Genomic DNA, 17,340 nt, shown 5'->3' on the forward strand with positions numbered 1-17,340 from the left:
GTAGTAAATTCATAAGACTTCGAATTTACAAAAGTATTGTCTTGTCAGGTTGCCAGAAGAAATAAATTCAAACTGTCCAACAATCAACATCACATGTCTAAGAAATAATATAAACCAAGTGTTAACGTCGTGACTGATTGGGACGTTTACATTTCGAATTTACTGACGCTAATACTATATTTAATTATTTTTTTATCGAAGAGATTTTTGGGAGGCAAAAAAGTCTTTCGTAGTTTATCAAGATACTTGAAAAGCAACGATTGTTCACAGCCGGACAGTTTCAAACATCTGAATGAAGATCCAAAAATATTTTTTTTTAGTGTCAATGAATACAACTATACTGACATTTTAGTTTAAAATCTGATTTAAAAATGCTTCTTCTTCAAAACACAATACTTTATGCTGTAATTAATTACGAACGTCTGTTTTAATCTAGATTACATGTGAAAGAAAGTTAAGACACTTATTTTCGGAAATTGTTCATAAATTGCAGGATAGGACTTATGAAAGGCGTAATAAATGTACTAAAATATTAAAATGTTAACAAGACATGTATGTCATTTCGCGTTTTCCAAACTGCTTAAAAATATTATTCAACATTATCTCATGAAAATGTGCCAAAATTCATTTTCCTGCATTGAAAAAAAATGCTTACTTTAAATGGAAAACTGAATATCGATGTTTTTTCATTTGTCAACATTCTTACTTTCCAAAGCATTAAAACCCTGCAAAGAGACTTATATTGCTTAATTTTTAAAGAAATTCCTTGTTTCCTTCAAATAAAACATGTATTTATAGATGTTAAGTATGCTTAGTATTTTTAAACTACTGAAAATTTTTGTTTTTTCTCCCTCTTTTTGTTTCAAAAATCTCTCAATCAGTCAGAACTCTTTAAAGAAAGACTTGCTGAAAACGAAGACTCATTCTGTCAACATTTGTGAGGATCTGGTGTTTATCTTTCCCCGCATAAAGAGTTCCTTCCAGCTTGAAGTCCATTATTTTATGTGAGACAAATATTGGGGAAGATGTGCGGGCACAAATAACTTCATCTTAGAGGAAATAAATTGATGCGATAAGAGCATTGCGTAGAAAGGATCTTAATGATCACATTGCTAATATCGAAGAGAAAAAAAAAGCAACAGCTTATTTTCTAGTTAAAAGTAAGTGAAAAAGTTCTAGGTACTTTTTAAAGAACAAATGTAACTTGCATAGGACTTACGTTCTTTGTTTTGCAAGACTTTTTTCTGATCAAAATTCTACTTAAAAAATCTTATCATTGCTATTGGCCACTGTTTTTCAACCTTCATTGACCCGGTAAAAACTTCAACACAAAATTCCCGGACAGATGAGATTTTCCCTACTTTGCAATAAAAAAAAAAAAAAAAAAAAAAAAAAAAAAAAAAAACCTTGAAAACCGTTAATAACTTGCTTTGAAATTTTGCAGACCAGTGAGGTTTTCCTTTCTTTTTTAAAGATACATGAATAAAACTTTGCTCGGTATTTATTAAAGGACTGTTACGAAAAGTAATTAAATGTTTAATAAGTATAATTATTTGAGTAATTATACATAAGTATATAAATTACTCTTTTATATCAAAATTATGGAAAATTATTTACAAAATTGAAGTAAAAAGTATCGCGTAGGATGTAGCTGTTGCCGTTTTCAATTAAGAAATTTATTTTTCGCAGACGGGAAAAAAAATCTCTGATCACTGTTAAATTTTATTTTCACAGACTGGTGTAGGCCCACCGTGTTGGCGTTTGAGAATTCCCTAATAGCCGAGGCTCGCAAATTGAGCGTAAAGCCCTGGTTTCCTAGAAGCGAAATCACCGAGCTTTGACGTCGCTGCTCGGCGTGACGCTGAAATCAAAGTCAAGTGATTCCGGCGTGCCACTCACAACGTCGATTTTGGTTGGGCGCGCATGCGCAGAAGAATCAAGTTATTCTCTCGGCGAGAAGCGACGCCGAAGGTCGGCGATTCCCTCCTGGGAAACCAATGCTTAATGTGTGCCGATTCTGCGACATACCAAATTAACGCAGTGAGAAATTTATGATAGCGAACGTAAGTTATACATTACTAACTGATTTTTAAATGCTTTTTTTTACTATTTACTGAATCAGGCAAAGATTGCTAAATAAAGAAGGTCAATTAACAAACTTTGAGAGAGCATAATTTTCAATTTTGCTTGATTTAGGATCTAATAATGCTGAAAACTCTTAATTATTTTTTCCGAATTCACGATAGGGTAAATGACTAGTACTGTGTTGTTGCATTTTTTTCACGGGAAACTAATTCTCAGGATGTTAGAGCTGAGCAATTGCACTTTAATAGCTGTGGAATTTTCATTATTTTTCAATTATAACTCATATAATTTTTTGACATAAATGAGAATACACTGATTTGACCAACTATGGTCACACTCGCTTAGTTATGGACATACTAAAAACTAGTAATGGTCTTGCTAGCTGAATTCAAATATTTTCAGTAATTCCCCCCCCCCCAAAAAAAAAATCGTGTTCGACTATATTAAAACACTAACTTTACTTACAATATAACCTGCACAACAGCAGCAAAAATAAATAAATAATAAAAAAAAAGAACTTTTCTACTGCTGCATTTTTTATTTATTGTCTGCCGATTTAGCTTGAAAGATGCTGTTTTGAGGACCAAATGATGATGTTACTGGAGTATTGATTACAAACTTGATACCTTTATCTTTAATAACAATAAAACGGAAAGTCTCTCTGTCTGGATGTCTGTAGGATGTCTGTGACGCGCGTAGCGCCTAGACCGTTCGGCCGATTTTCATGAAATTTGGCACAAAGTTAGTTTGTAGCATGGGGGTGTGCACCTCGAACCGATTTTTCGAAAATTCCACTTTACTCTTTTTTACCCGACTGCGCGTGAACGACGCAAAGGAGGGTAATGTGTTTATCAGTCTATGTATGTATGTCCGTTTCTATGTGGCGTTCTAGGGGCTAAACGCCTTGGTCAATTTTGGTAATTCTTACGTCAATCGATTTGTCTTAACCTTGGGAGTGTCACTAAACACATGACAGTAATCAAAATTCACCATATCAACAATCAGTTGACAAAATATGGCAGTTCGGGATCGGCGTACGTTTGGTGTTGCACACTGTGTCGCACGCTACCTGCGTGCGATAAATGCAGGTAGTTTTCGCTGCCTGAATTTTTTTGTTTACTAAGTCTACTAATTGGGATCTTAGTGGCCGAGTGGTCTAAGCGATTGCTTCTCCCACTTGAGGCGGAGGGTCAAGACACCCTCGCTCCGGATGTACTTTCCCCTGTTTCTGATGTGAATTCTTTCATGTGTTCTTTATTTATATTCTGTACTGTAATAAAAAGTATATTATGCGTAACGAAGGCAAGACACTCAGATTGTAGTCCTCATCAAAATAAACCCGTGCAATAAGCCCAAAAAGAAAGAAAGTCTACTAATTCGATTTTCAATCTCCCCGAACATGTTGCATTTGTTTTTGCATTGATTCAAGGACTGAGTTTCGCGACGTGTACTTTCTCGATAGGCCTTTTTTAGTTTTGCGAGAAAGATTTGATTGACGGGGGGGGGGGGGGGGACACGTTTCCGATTTCGCGTCATCATGAGTTATACAAGTTGTTTATATAGCTGTGCTGTGGTTGACTTAAGTTCGTACATTTTTGCCGAAGGCCATCAAGCACATGTAGCTTTAAGCGGAGTTAGGTCCGTAGAGGGACTAATTATCAGTAGTTTAGATCACCGCAAGATACTTAATAGACCTCACGATATAAACAAACTCTCTCAATGAAATGACAAGATTGCGAAATGTACCGTATCATAATCATAATAACTAAGTTAATGAAAATTAACTAAAAAGTGTCAAATAAAAAATTATCAAATAAAAACAAAAAACACGACTGCGTAAAAACCCGTTGAAATAGTTTTATAACGGTGCACAGATTAGACAAATCATAAATTCAAAACAAGAATAGAAGGATCAACAGTCGGGGCCCATTCAAATTTTACGGGTTTCTTTGAATCAGAAAGGAATGGGCCTCGACTGTTGATCCATCTACAGTCGAGTCCCGACTTACGCGAGGGATGTGTTCCAAGACCTCTCGCGTAAGTTCGCGTTGTGGTTTGAAATTTCGCTTTGTGGAAAAGGGTATATGTATAAACTTCAAAAACATGCCCATATAATAATAAAACTTGTAAACACCACCTCAAATCGTTAAAAAGCATTTCTTAACTGTACATTACTGCTTCTTACATAAAATTTTTTATTTTTATTTGTATTTTTAAAAACACTGTTTTATTTAACTTAGAAAACTGCTACGATGCACAAAATCAATGAGCAGTGGGAAAGAAAGAAGTAAAATAAACCACTACGGTACATACATTATGCAGTAAGAAAAGCAAATGCACTATAGATGTACCAAAGACCATATACTGTACAGTAGATCCAGTTATGATGTTTGTAACTTAAAAAAGCGCAGATGGTGATGATTTATGCTGCGTGATCAAACCATTATTTTTATATAATTTTAAATACACAATACAGTAGCGTCACTAGTTCTTTTAACGTTTTCATCTATGGTAACACCCCTCGTCCTTTTTTCGTAAATTCACAATACAAGAGCAGCTTCCATTTTCATAATTTTGCTTAGAAACTACGTATTCGGTGAACTTGTACGGATTTCCTTTTCTTGTTTTTTGATTGTAATTATGGAAAATTCAATCACACATAATTGTCGTGCTACCTTCAACGCATTTTATTGTTGTTCAAGCACATTATCTTTAGCTTTTCTTTAATTGACAGAATCTTTCTCTTTTTCCTTCTATCATCACTAACTTTAAATGAAACAGCGCTCTTAGGTGTCATTATATTTCATCAACCTCATATAGAATGAAAAAAAATAAATAGAAATGAGGAGTAGAGTTATTTGTATAAGCGATGTTCAGACTAGTACGGTGTGGGAACTTCCGCTCTCAGTGAGGCTAAAGGGTTAAAGGTCCATTCACGAAAAAAAAAAAAAAAGTAGCCAATAACAAAGCCGATACTTACACATCGCGATTCCCTTCGGGAAATTTTCGCGTTGCGGGCGAAGAATTTGTTTTAGGAATAAAATTCTTAACTGGGGAAAAAATCGCGTCATAGTCATTTCGCGTAAGTCGGATCGCATTGTAGCGAGAGTCGACTGTATTCTGCTTTTGAATTTATGATTTGTCTTTTCTGTGTACGGTTATAAAACTATTTCAACGGTGTAATTATTCAGTAGCACTTAATAACATTCTAAACCACTGGGCTTATACATTTTTCTTTTTAGTTTTTTTTGGTTTTTACGCAGTCGGGTTTTTTGTTTTTATTTAATAATTTTATTCCATTTCAATTTTAAGAACATTTTCCGGAGAAAATTATCATAATATGGACGAGTAAATTACGAAATCATCATGACGTAGAATGGGAGAGCGAATGAACATATCCAATTGGCGAGAAATTCGTCATCCATTATTTGTAAATATACAGGCGAACCGAATGACCATTTTAATTTTCAACTACGGGCAAAGCCATGCGGCTACCACTAGTTGAAAATACAAGACAAACTTATCTATTACTGGTTGGGTGCCCATAACTAGTCCCCCTGTATAAGAAAGTAATGGATTCAGGAACATTTTTTAATTTCAATGGAATTACACATTTTGAGAATTTCTGAATCCATTTGGACCATTATTGAAAAATATGTGAGAGTAACACCCCGTTTGCACTGGCGGAATTAAGCCGCTTAGTTTTCAGCTAACCTACTGCGCATTCACTTAGCGCATCTCAAAGCCGCTTCAGTTGAGCGACACTGGAAAGCCGCTCAACAAGACATTCGTCGCTTAAAGGTGGCTGCCTCCTTGAGCTTAAAGCGGAAGGACAATTGGGCAGACGATGAAACGTTTGCCCTCGTAAATATATGGCATGAGAATCTTGCAAATTTAAGAAAAAGTAAACGCAACCGTGTGGTTTATGAAGGAATGAGCTGTTCTTTCAAAACATACGGATTTACACGGAGTTCTGCAGAGATCTCGAAAAAAATACAAAACTTAAACCGGCGTTACAGGTGAGTTATTTTTTTCTATTTATTTATGTATGCATTTGTACAATATTTTTTCTTGCAATAAATTGTGTCAATGTAAATAAGAATTTTCAAAATTTATTCGTAAACATAAAGGTTTTTTTTTATTGTTTACAATTAGAGACGTACCGAGTAGCACTTTGGCCGAGTACCAAGTACTCGGCCGAGTACCGAGTTACCGAGCACTCGGCCGAGTCACGGAGTACCAATTATGTTTTAAGAAGAACCACTGAAACACATATGATGAATTTTGAACTTATTGGAATAGTAGTATAGACCTCCTAGTCCATATAATAGTTTTAAAAACTAAATTCCTGCTGAAATTTAATTGCTCATTATTTAGAAAATTTTGTTGTCAAAAATTACAAAAAAAAAAAAAAAAAAAAAAATTAAATAAAAGTAAATAAAGAAAAGGTATGATTAATCAAGTTAGAATTAAAACAAACTACAGTAGACTCTCGATTATCCGCGAGCGGTTTATCCGCGGGGCGGATTATCCGCGAATCAATCAACAATCACGAACATGTATTTTCGCAGTAAAAAGCTAATACCAGTGGCTGTTTTTTTTTTTGAAAAATTACTCAGTTGTTTTACACTCAGTTGTTTTTGCTTGATTGATAGATTTGATTTAATTTTATTATTATTATTATTATTATTATTATTATTATTATTATTATTATTTTTGTGCTTTCTTCATCGTACATACACTTGTTTGTTATTGATGTTAAGTTCGGTTGTGCAAAAATACAAAACATTTGTACTGTACTCTATATATATTTTCACTGTTTGCAGAAAGTGTTATGCATCAATACAGTTAAGAATTTGAGATAGGACAATTTTTACCTGATTTGTCCCCCATTTTAGTCTTTTTGCGGTTATCCGCGATTTTTATTATCCGCGGCGCTTGTGCCACCCAATTCTGCGGATAATCGGGAGTTTACTGTATACCAATCTATTATAGTTCTAGTCCGCTCAACATAAATAATTTTTGAAAGCAAAGAAAACAAATGCACTACAGACACTTGTTTCTGCATTACAAGGAACAAGGCCGGCAGGGCAGCTGCCCCGGGGCCTCCACAACAAAGGGGCCCCCACAATAAAATTTTTACAAAATATCCTAACTTGTGCTGATTGAAAATTTATGTGATATAATACATGTGTATCAAAATAGTCGGATATATATCAAAGTATGGGATAATTTTGAACCCTGATTAGGGGCCTCCACACTTCCAAATCCGGCCCTGAAAAGGAACGTCTTTTTCAGGGCGTAAAATGTGAGTTAAAGAATGCAAAGACATTCCACAAAAAAATCTGCCTTTTGTCGGATGCCTTTAAATCTGTGAGTCACATTTTGCGCATTGAAAAAGGAATTCCTTGTAAACCCAAAGCACATGTCCATAATTCCATTGAAGGATTACAAACTTCATTAATCTCAAAATTTAAATTTCACTTGTAAATTTGAATTGTAAACAAGGGCACCCATATAAGGGGGTAAGGGGGCTCAAGCCCTGCCCCACCCCCCTTAGAAATGAGAACTTCCTTTCTTTTAATGCTTTTTTCTTTGCAAAAATGTATTTAAAAATTCTTTTCCAGCCATTAATGAATAAGTTATTAAAGGTCAAATTTTAAAATCTTTTTACTGTACTGAAATCCGTTTCCATGTAGAAAATACTCTAAACCATGGAGAAAAATTTTGCATTGGGCACCCTTGATTGTAAATGATTGCAGAATATTATATATATGATTGCGCTTTTTATAAATATTACTATCTGTCATGGAAATATTGCTTTTTTTGCAACTACTCGGTATGGGCCGAGTACCTATTCAAAGTTTGGCCGAGTACCAAGTAGTTCGCGAGTACTCGGTACGTCTCTATTCACAATCCCAGATGTTATAGAAGTGGTTCCGTCTAAAAACACGCCATTTTCCCATAGTCAATTAATTTTGTACAAAAACCTATCTAGCTGCACAAATAATAAAGGACAACAAACCGGGCCTTTTTCTCCATTCCTTTCATGAATGATATTTTACTATTTCTACTTGTCTGATTTGGAACTGTATTTTTATACTTTGAATTTGAGGGATTAAAATAGAAATTTGACATTTTAGCGTATTGCTAAAGCATTTTCTCCAGTTTTAGCATTTTTGCTAAAGAACTTATAAACTCGGCTGAAACATTGCATTGCAATGATAAGTTTGTAATGATCATTTTGATATTAGTTTATAATAATTTTTGAGCAGATTTTAACCCCCACTCCCACAGTATGTACAGTTCATACACTTGAATACAGTGCCGTACTTAGGGAAAAGTAGTATTTGGGGTAACTCACCTTTGTGGGGTTTACAGGAAGTCCCCAAAAAAAGCGGTAGTTTTTAAACACATTTACGTTACAGTGACATTCCTTTTTAACATGAAAAATTAAATGTATTGGGGGACAAAGCTCCCTTCTCCTCTGCCCAGGGTTACAGGACTGATTATGTGCATATATTAATCTGGTTAATTACTGAACTAAATATCTAGTGATGCATTTGAATGCTTAAGATTTGAAGCTGCATATCATTTACAAAAAAACCTTTGGTCGCCTCTGAAAATGCTTTTGTACTTCTAGGGAAGAAAAAACTAAGATTGGCACAACTGGAGGAGAACCGTCCAAATGGAGATTTTTTCAAGCGGTGCATGAAGTGATTGGGGTGCTACCGTGCCAAGATGCATCGTCAATGGTGGAAAGCATGGATAACAGCTTTCTGGCCGATGAAAATAGTGAGCAATAAGGATATTAAAAAACACTTAAAATTTATTTGCATAAAATCTAAACCATGCTCATAATTTATTTATTTATTTATTTTTTTTTTTTTGCAGCATCTTTAGTGACAGACATGTCTCTTGAAGAGGACTGCCAGGAAGGTGGAGCATTACCAAATCAAGTGCGTAGCATAAATCCTCATTATTAGCATTGTATTACTTGGACCAGTTATATAAAAAATGTATCGAGTGGAAAAACTTAAAATTGGGGGGGGGGGTAATCTTATTACATTGTTTAAAAATTGATATTTATCAAATAAATCATAGAGGGAATGCGATTTTATTTCAGATACAATTTCATTCATAACACCTTTTGTATTAACAAATTTTGCCAATTTGCTTCTTGGTTGGCATTTGCAAAAAAAAAAAAAAAAAAGTTTTAGAGTTTTTATGCTTTGAATTGCTTGATCAGCTGTGGATGTCATGTTAATACCAAGAGTAAAATGCTGCTTATTCTTCTCAGTAAAAATTTGCATGCGGTAAGTTGTTGATAGTCTTAGTTGATACGCTATGAACTATGTTGACTTGTACAAAATGGCATCACCTTGCAAGGTTTATTTCTAATTTCCTCTTTTCTGCCTCTCAGAGTGGAGTGCTACCCTACGTTTCTGTATAATTATTAGTTCTCTGGATGCGTACAGTCATTTGTCGTTTTTTGTAAAAGCAATTTAGAGTGTATGTAGTTTTCTTCAGTATTTATTTTATTTTTTGAATTGTCAGCTACCTGCTGCAGATCCAGTAGAAGATGTTGGTGTCGGTAGTCCCCGGCCTGAACTTCCCGAGCTGGAACCAGTAGCTGGTCCATCAAATCAAGAAGATTCTGTTGTACCCCAGGTTAGCAATTTTTTAATTAAATGTTGTACACGGCAACTTAAATTCTTAATTTAGAAAAAAATCACTTCATTATTTTGTTCATATTGCCGAGTATTTGTCTCCTAATATCCAGTATTCAATTTTTTGACTGTTCAATAGATGTTAATATATATTGCTAGCTCCTTTTGAAAAAGCTGACTTCCCAATGTTCATTTTTAGCAATTTGTTTCATTATAGTTATTCTCAAAAACTTTTTAGTTTTTACTGTCGTGGGCACCGCAGAGGAAGACACTGAGATAGGACTTCAACACCCTCTTGTAGCGTCACTTAGGTTATTTTGCCCTAACCCCTCATATTCATTTTATTTTTTATTTTTTTTCAGAGACCAAAGAGAAGAAGAGTTGACGGAGGGAAAAAGACCCGATTTTTGGGCGAATTGTTACAAAAATTCAATAACATACAGCAGAATAATAACGATAATTCGAAAGAAATGCTGAATATAATGAAGCAATCTGTAGAAAATGACGCCAGTATTATTGAAGTTTTAAAAGAACAAACAAATGTGCTGAGGGATTTGTTAAATAAATGATTTTAATTTTGTAGTTTTGTGTTATTAATAATTGTGTTATTAATAAGTTTTGCATGTGTAATCAATAGTTTGTGTTTATAATAATTATTATATATTAATAATTTTTAATTTGTAGAATGAAACCAACTGTGTTTTAATAGTGGATTATCTGTAGTATTAGGCTTCAATACTTGAGAATGAAAAAAAAAAAACATGTAAGTCATGACTTTAAAACTCGTTTGCTACGTAAAATGTTTTTTCCCCATATTTTGCAGAATAGAAAGTTTTGCTTGATTTGTAAATTTTTGTTCGGAGGACATAAATCTTTCTAATTAAAATAAAAGTGCCAAAAATTACCTGATAAAAATCTCGCCAAATATCCAGTACTCGGCAAATTTTTATTTTGCATTAAAGTTTTCAATTTTAATCGAGACATGGGGGCCTAGAAAAATAGTCATAAGTTTATTTTATTGAATTTTTATTTGTTCCATAGTTTTTTTGAATGTTTCTTTGACAATATGATTGTACCCCGTTAAATCCATTAAAATATGCATCAAGGTGGGTAATTTTCCGGTGCTGTAATGCTGTTAACAAATGACTCAGTCCTGTATCATGTATAATTTTATGTGGAAGGAGAATTTATTTTTGAAGAACAATTACTACGTAAGCTGTATTTGAGCACCAAATCAACCCTGCTCTGATAAAACCAAGTAGTTCAATTAAATTAGCTCGTTTCACATGTACTGACATTATTAAAGCATGGGATAAAATTGGTACGAAGAAGTTCACTATACAGAAAGTGAAAAATACTGAAGCAAATTGAACTATGCCTATAACATATCTACTCCTTACATATAGGTATTTGTTATGTATGCATGATCATATTTCATTTTTTGTTAACAATGAAGTTCATTTCTCCGTGTAAGAAAAGGGTAGGTATATCAAAAAGAAGTTGCTGCATCCTCCCAAAAATACGATTCGGCACATTTTATCTGACGATTTAATAAATTTCTTTTATATACCTATACTGCTATTCTAAGCACATAAGTGGTATCTGAATGTTTTATCAAAATCAAGTTATTGTTAGGAGGTGATTCCTTGTAACATATTTTACCAATATGCAATTTTTTGGACATGGAAAATGCAAGATTTAAAAAAATTGTGAAAAAGTGAAATCTGGATTAGATATATGGAGGAAAACTTGAAAAAAGCTTCTCATTTTTGAGGTGAACTATAGATATAACTTTCAAACCTTAGCGCAACAACATAATAAATTGCATATATGTAGGTATGTGCTAAGTCTACCCATTATTTATTTCATTCGAAACATTGTGAAGTTTATCCTCACAACAATTCAAGTTTGAGGGGCTCCTGGACATAGGTTTCACTGTTGCATTATTTTAAACAAATGAAATAAACAATCTGAATTTTAAAAAAGGGTCTTTTTATTTTAAACATTTAAAATAATTTTATATCTTATCAAGGCAGCGTTACATACTTGTTTAAAAAATGTGCAAACTTTAAATTACAAATGTTAGCAATGGTTGAGAAGCAGGACAAAGTTCTTGAAAAATTTATGATGTTGAATACAGCAAAAACTGACAGTTTGAAATGTGAAGATCAATGGTCAATGACAAAACTGAAGGTTACTTGAGAAATTTAAAAAATAAACTATTATCAAAATACAATTAAAATCACTTTGTAAACTAATTTAACATATATGTGAAAAACAACATCAAAATTTTGTACAAAAAGGTCTCTCTACATATATACATTTTAAGAGGCAAGAAAATTAGCAATAGCTTCTCTAATGCGCACTGATTGTTCATCAGTGTCTCCTTCCTCGGTATCTTGATTTGGAAGAGCTTGGGGAACACTCCATATTGGGTAAACATCATCACTGTTTAGTTCACAGAGGTTGTTTAGAATGCAGCAGGCTTGTATAATCTTCGTTGTGTTTTTGATGGAAAAATCCATTTGTTGAAGACAACGAAAACGAGCCTTCAGCCTTCCAAAAGCATTTTCTACAACAACTCTAGCTCTAGAGAGTGTAGAGTTGCAGTGTTTTTGATACTCTGGCATTTGGTGCCTCTGTATGTACGGCTTCTGCAGAAAAGGCAGCAACGGAAATGCGGAATCTGCAACCAAACATGCAGGGACACTAACATTGTTTAGTATTCTGTTTAGAGGTGGAAAAATGGTGCTTTGGCGGAAAAAACGATATAAATTTGAATTTTTAAATACAAAAGAATCATTATTTCTTCCCGTAGCCCCCACGTTTATGTATAGGAACTTGTATTTTGCATCCACCACTGCTAGAAGTATTACACTGTATAAACTTCTATAATTGTGATAACAAGTTGCGTTTTTTTTGGGGGGTTTTATTTGAATGTGGGAACCAACAATGGCTCCACAACATTGAGGAAAGCCCCAAATATCTTCAAATTCTCCAATTAAACGAGAAACTTCTGCTGTGCTAGATGGAAATGTTATCACTTCTTTAAGAAGATTGTCCACAAGTAATGAGCAGAATTCCAAGACACATTCACATACTGTGGATTTGTGAACTCCAAATAGGCTGGCAATCGTCCTATATTCTGCTGACGAGCCTAGTTTGTAGAGAGCAATTGCAACTCTCTTGCCAAGAGGAATGGGATTCCTGAAATTGCTCGCTTTCCTCTCAAGTTCCGATGATCGATCACAGAGTTCAAAGTACATTTTTTGGTTATTCGGAAATTGCTTTTCCACTGCTCGTCCGTGAAAACAGTGGCAATTCTTTCGTACCACTGTGATTCTTTTGCCAGAGACCATGAATCTGGACATCTTGTACTGTCCGCCAGTACCAAACTCAACATCAGTAACTCTTGAAGAATTTTGTCCTGTTTTTCAATCATTAATAATATTTGTCGTTTGAAATTTGCACGTTTCTTAAACAAGTATGTAAGATTAGCTTGATAAGATATATGAGCTATTGCAACTTCGTTGTTCATGACGAAGCTGCGAATAGTAAATAGAAGTGCCGATAATTACAGTCACAGTCACGGCTGATTCAGAGAACAATATTTTTTTTCATTCGACGCCACGGCGCAGTGCTCAGATGGAGAGGAATAGAATCTAAGTTCCTTCTCTTCCACAGCATAAACACAGTTACAGTTAATTTACCATTCCATTTGAAGTCGCGGTTTGCAGTTAAACTTTAAGTGCGTTCTCTAGTGCAAACGACTTTTAAAGTAAGTGCGCTTAACTCGTAAGTGCATTGATGGGTTGAGCGCGCTTAGCTCGCAGTGCAAACGGGGTGTAAGAGCGCAATGTTTTGCGATTGCTACAACTCAAAAACTACTTCACAAAATCGAACGAAATTTGGTACACGTACTCCAAACTTCCATGCGTTTTGGCGTCATTCCCTCCAAGGAGGTCGCTGTCGGAGCCATCTATTTTTTTCTAAGTTAGTTTGACGACTACATCCGAAGAAGTAACGGACAGATTCTGAAAAAAGTTAATCCATTGGTAGACCTAAGAGGGTATAGATGATTGTTTCAATCTCCCGCCAAATGATCCAAGAAGAATGGAGTAATTGAATTTATTTTCTAGTTTAAACTTAAACAATAGTTGTTTGGCAATAGTTGGATGGGGTCGTTTCCAAAATTTTAAAAGTATTTGTTTCTGAAAGAGCATGCTTAAAAACACAGGATCTGACCATTTTTTGATAAATTTGTTTACGTTTAATATTTTTAAAACATTACTTAACTCGGAGCGCTTTAATTGTTTACGGCTTCTGCCGATGACATCACAAATGATGAAATGCCATTCAGTGTTGCCATTCACAGTGCAAAATATTGAATTCGCCTCTTTACTCACGTGCACGTGTATGGGCAACGATATGATTGATAGCAAGTGCAGAGTGCAATTTTAATTCGCTGCTTGATTATCACAACGTGGAAACGTAGTAGAAAGATGCGGCAAGTGCATCATTTGTGACGTCATCAAGACCACGCCTTGTTTGAAAAATCTGACATTTTAAAAATTAATTAAAAAAACTGTTGGAAAATGAAAGTATTTTCTGGGTCGATGTTTTTTTTTTTTTTGCTCATTCTCTCAATTTCAATGACTAAAAGTAGTACTTTTGACTGAAGGAAACCTCCCCATTTTGAGAGAGCACCTTGTTTGTTGTACATGAATAAGTTTTTTTTCGCATTTTATCCTATAAATTCCATAGCAACACAATTTATCCTCGAGATCACAACACTTAATCATGACTATTAATTGAAAATACAGCTAGAAATGTTCAAAATTTTAAGATTTTTATAATTTACAGTAAGAAACCTTATTCAAACGGTCAGATTATTTTAAAACGAAGTCCTACATTTGCTTTTAGGTTTTATTTAGTACTAAGTGTGTTATGCACAAAATCTGTAAGAGTAAGGTAGCAACCTTTGTCGACAGTCACGTTTTCAGCTAGTTAATTTTAGATTAAAGTAATTTAGGAGAACGTGTAATTTCAGATTAATGAACATGAGTTCTGAGTACGGAATATTTTCGGCGGATTGAAAGAATACGTAATATGTGTGGGAAAGGAAAGGACGGCTTGAAAGTCTGCCATATTTACAAATCAATCTTTCAAACTAGTCATCAAACTTTCAATTAATCGCATTGAAATAGAAATGATCAAGTTTCCTTCAAATGAGGACTTTTCCATTCAAAGTTTCAAATTATTTGCGTTTATTAAAAGTGGTATTGTGAGGCTCTGAGAAGTTGAGCTCCGACTCTGGCAATGTTTACCTCTGTTTCGGAAAATAGGGAGGGTCAATTGTCGCTAAGTTGAGTTGAGAAACGTTCTTAGTAGTTTTTAAAAAATATTCTAACTAAAATCCAAGCCAATAACACGTCGATTTTTCACTAAGCTCCCCTAAAACAGGTAAACAAAGTCAAGGTCACAGCTCAATTAACCAGAGCTGCACTATATGTGCATTTTTTATTTAAAAGTTTTTAAATCACACCAATTTTCATTTTATCGACAGAACAGTTTAAGATTGTGCTATTTTAATATATATAGATGAAATTCGGCATTGATTGCAGAAATACCGAAGGAGTATGTTCGCTAATTTTCCTTCAGTTAATTGAAGTAATGCGATAAACCTCTGTCAAGTTTCGTTGAGTAATGATTAATTTTACTAACTTAACTTTCGTAATCATCATTTTTCACTTTCTTCCTAAACTTTTAAAAACATCTTAACAACCCTTTTTCGGAAAACCTTTAAGAGTAGTTATAACACAACAATAGCTCATTAGGTATCATATAACAGCTAAAGTATATTTCAGTTCAAAGATTTCGAAACTTTTACTAAATCTGTTCTGATAATATTTTAAATTTAAAAACAATTTATTTACCAAAAACTGAAAAATCGAGAACGATAACTGTTTTAATAAAATAGTTTTTCTTCTAATCTTAGAAAAAAAAATGATAAATAAAAGAAAATATATAAATAGAATAAAATGAAGAAATAAGATTTTTTTTTTCGATAAATGAATAATAGAAAAGTGATAAATAAATGAAAATAAGTAAAAGGAAAAAAAAAATGCTTTCAACATCTTTGTCCATTTGGTCAAGAAGAATATATTTCCTTCTGTTGCATTCCGTTCTTTGGAGAAAGAAGGACTGCGCCTTTTGCCAGGGATACGGAGTCAGAAGGAAAATGACGGACTCCGGTTCCAACTCCGATTTTAGAGCCTTCGAATTCGACTCCTTTACCCCAAAACCGATTGTCTCCTTGACTCCAACTCTTACTTTGTAGCCCTGGCAGAATTTTGACGAAAATGACCGACTACGACTCTGACTCTTGAAATTTAATGCCTACGACTCCTAATCACGACTTTTTTTTACCCCAAAACTAGTCCGACTCAACTCCACGACGTCGATTTCTGCTCCACAGCCCTGGTCTGCCATGGAAACGTAAAGTGCAGCATCTGCAGAAATGAGGATCTGAGATATTTGAAGAAATGCGTTTTGGATTTCATATGAAGAATAGGGAAATTTTGGAATTGGACGATTTTTTTGGCTTTATTTTCAGGCAAAACCAAATAAGCGAGCTTGTACAATACAACTAAAGTACAACAGCTGAAAAAAAAGTAAAAAAAAAAAGAAAAATTTTCAGATACTGCGGTTTACTTTCCCACGGCAGTGGTCCTCGCGATGAATTTAGAAGCCATTTTGTAATTCTCTGCGCACTATAACATGTGCAGAATACATAGCGTATTACAGCATGTCACTCTCCCGGATAGTTGCTTCGGATGTCAGTCGCACATTGTTAATGTGTGGCACATGATGCTTTTCGCAAGTGGAGCTTATTTCAAACCTACTGCTCACGATTTCAATTCTAAACGGTGTCTTTTCCACCCTCTATGCTCTGATTTAAGCTTTGTTATCTGGCAATCTGTGACTGCAGAAATTATTAAATTCTCAGAAACAGTCCTAGGAAAATCAATAAGCAAAAACACATTAATTCTGCTAATCATTTTAATGAAACAAAATATACTTCGTGTTCGGAGAACAAAAGTTCCATTGTCTCATCAAATTATTAAACTCTCACTCGACATTTAATATAACGACACTAGCTAATTAATTTCCTTCCCAAAATTAGATAGCAACGTATTCTAAATCAAATCTCGTTATCCCAAATTAGGTTTCAGTGGATCTAAACATTATAACACTTGCTGTGCCATTCTTACTGCAGAAATTTCAAGAGCTAATAAGCTATTCAATAGCAATCGCCGTCCTAATTTAATAAGCACTTTCAATTGCAGTGACTCATCATCGATGAAATAATGTCATTTAGAGACACTAAAGTTTAGATAGATAAATATGTAATAGGTTTCTCTCGACAGAAGGAAAGTTATTCGAATTTATATGCGGAAAATTTCCATGGATATTTTATTATGCAGCTAACCCGAGAGAAGTTGTATGATAAAGACAAAAGGAATTCAAAACCCGGTTCTTAAGTTTCTTTCTTTTTGTTTTTAAATATTAGTAAGAATGTGAC

General features: G+C 34.1%; 2 protein-coding genes across 2 annotated transcripts; one reads left to right on the forward strand and one right to left on the reverse strand.

The window, feature by feature from the left end:
* The first annotated feature begins 5,903 nt into the window (after positions 1-5,903).
* Positions 5,904-11,957, forward strand: LOC129218627 (uncharacterized). The gene is made up of 6 exons (XM_054852950.1): positions 5,904-6,104; positions 8,729-8,880; positions 8,980-9,044; positions 9,643-9,756; positions 10,118-10,265; positions 11,842-11,957. Exons 1-6 carry the CDS (start codon positions 6,019-6,021, stop codon positions 11,955-11,957), a joined length of 681 nt encoding a protein of 226 aa, XP_054708925.1. The 5' UTR covers positions 5,904-6,018.
* Positions 11,958-12,079: 122 nt separating this feature from the next.
* Positions 12,080-13,126, reverse strand: LOC129218640 (uncharacterized). Its single transcript, XM_054852959.1, has one exon. The coding sequence runs from the start codon at positions 13,124-13,126 to the stop codon at positions 12,080-12,082; it is 1,047 nt and encodes a 348-aa protein (XP_054708934.1).
* Positions 13,127-17,340: the final 4,214 nt, after the last annotated feature.

The sequence above is a fragment of the Uloborus diversus genome, chromosome 1 (assembly GCF_026930045.1).
Source record: "Uloborus diversus isolate 005 chromosome 1, Udiv.v.3.1, whole genome shotgun sequence".
NCBI classification, from domain to species: domain Eukaryota; kingdom Metazoa; phylum Arthropoda; class Arachnida; order Araneae; family Uloboridae; genus Uloborus; species Uloborus diversus.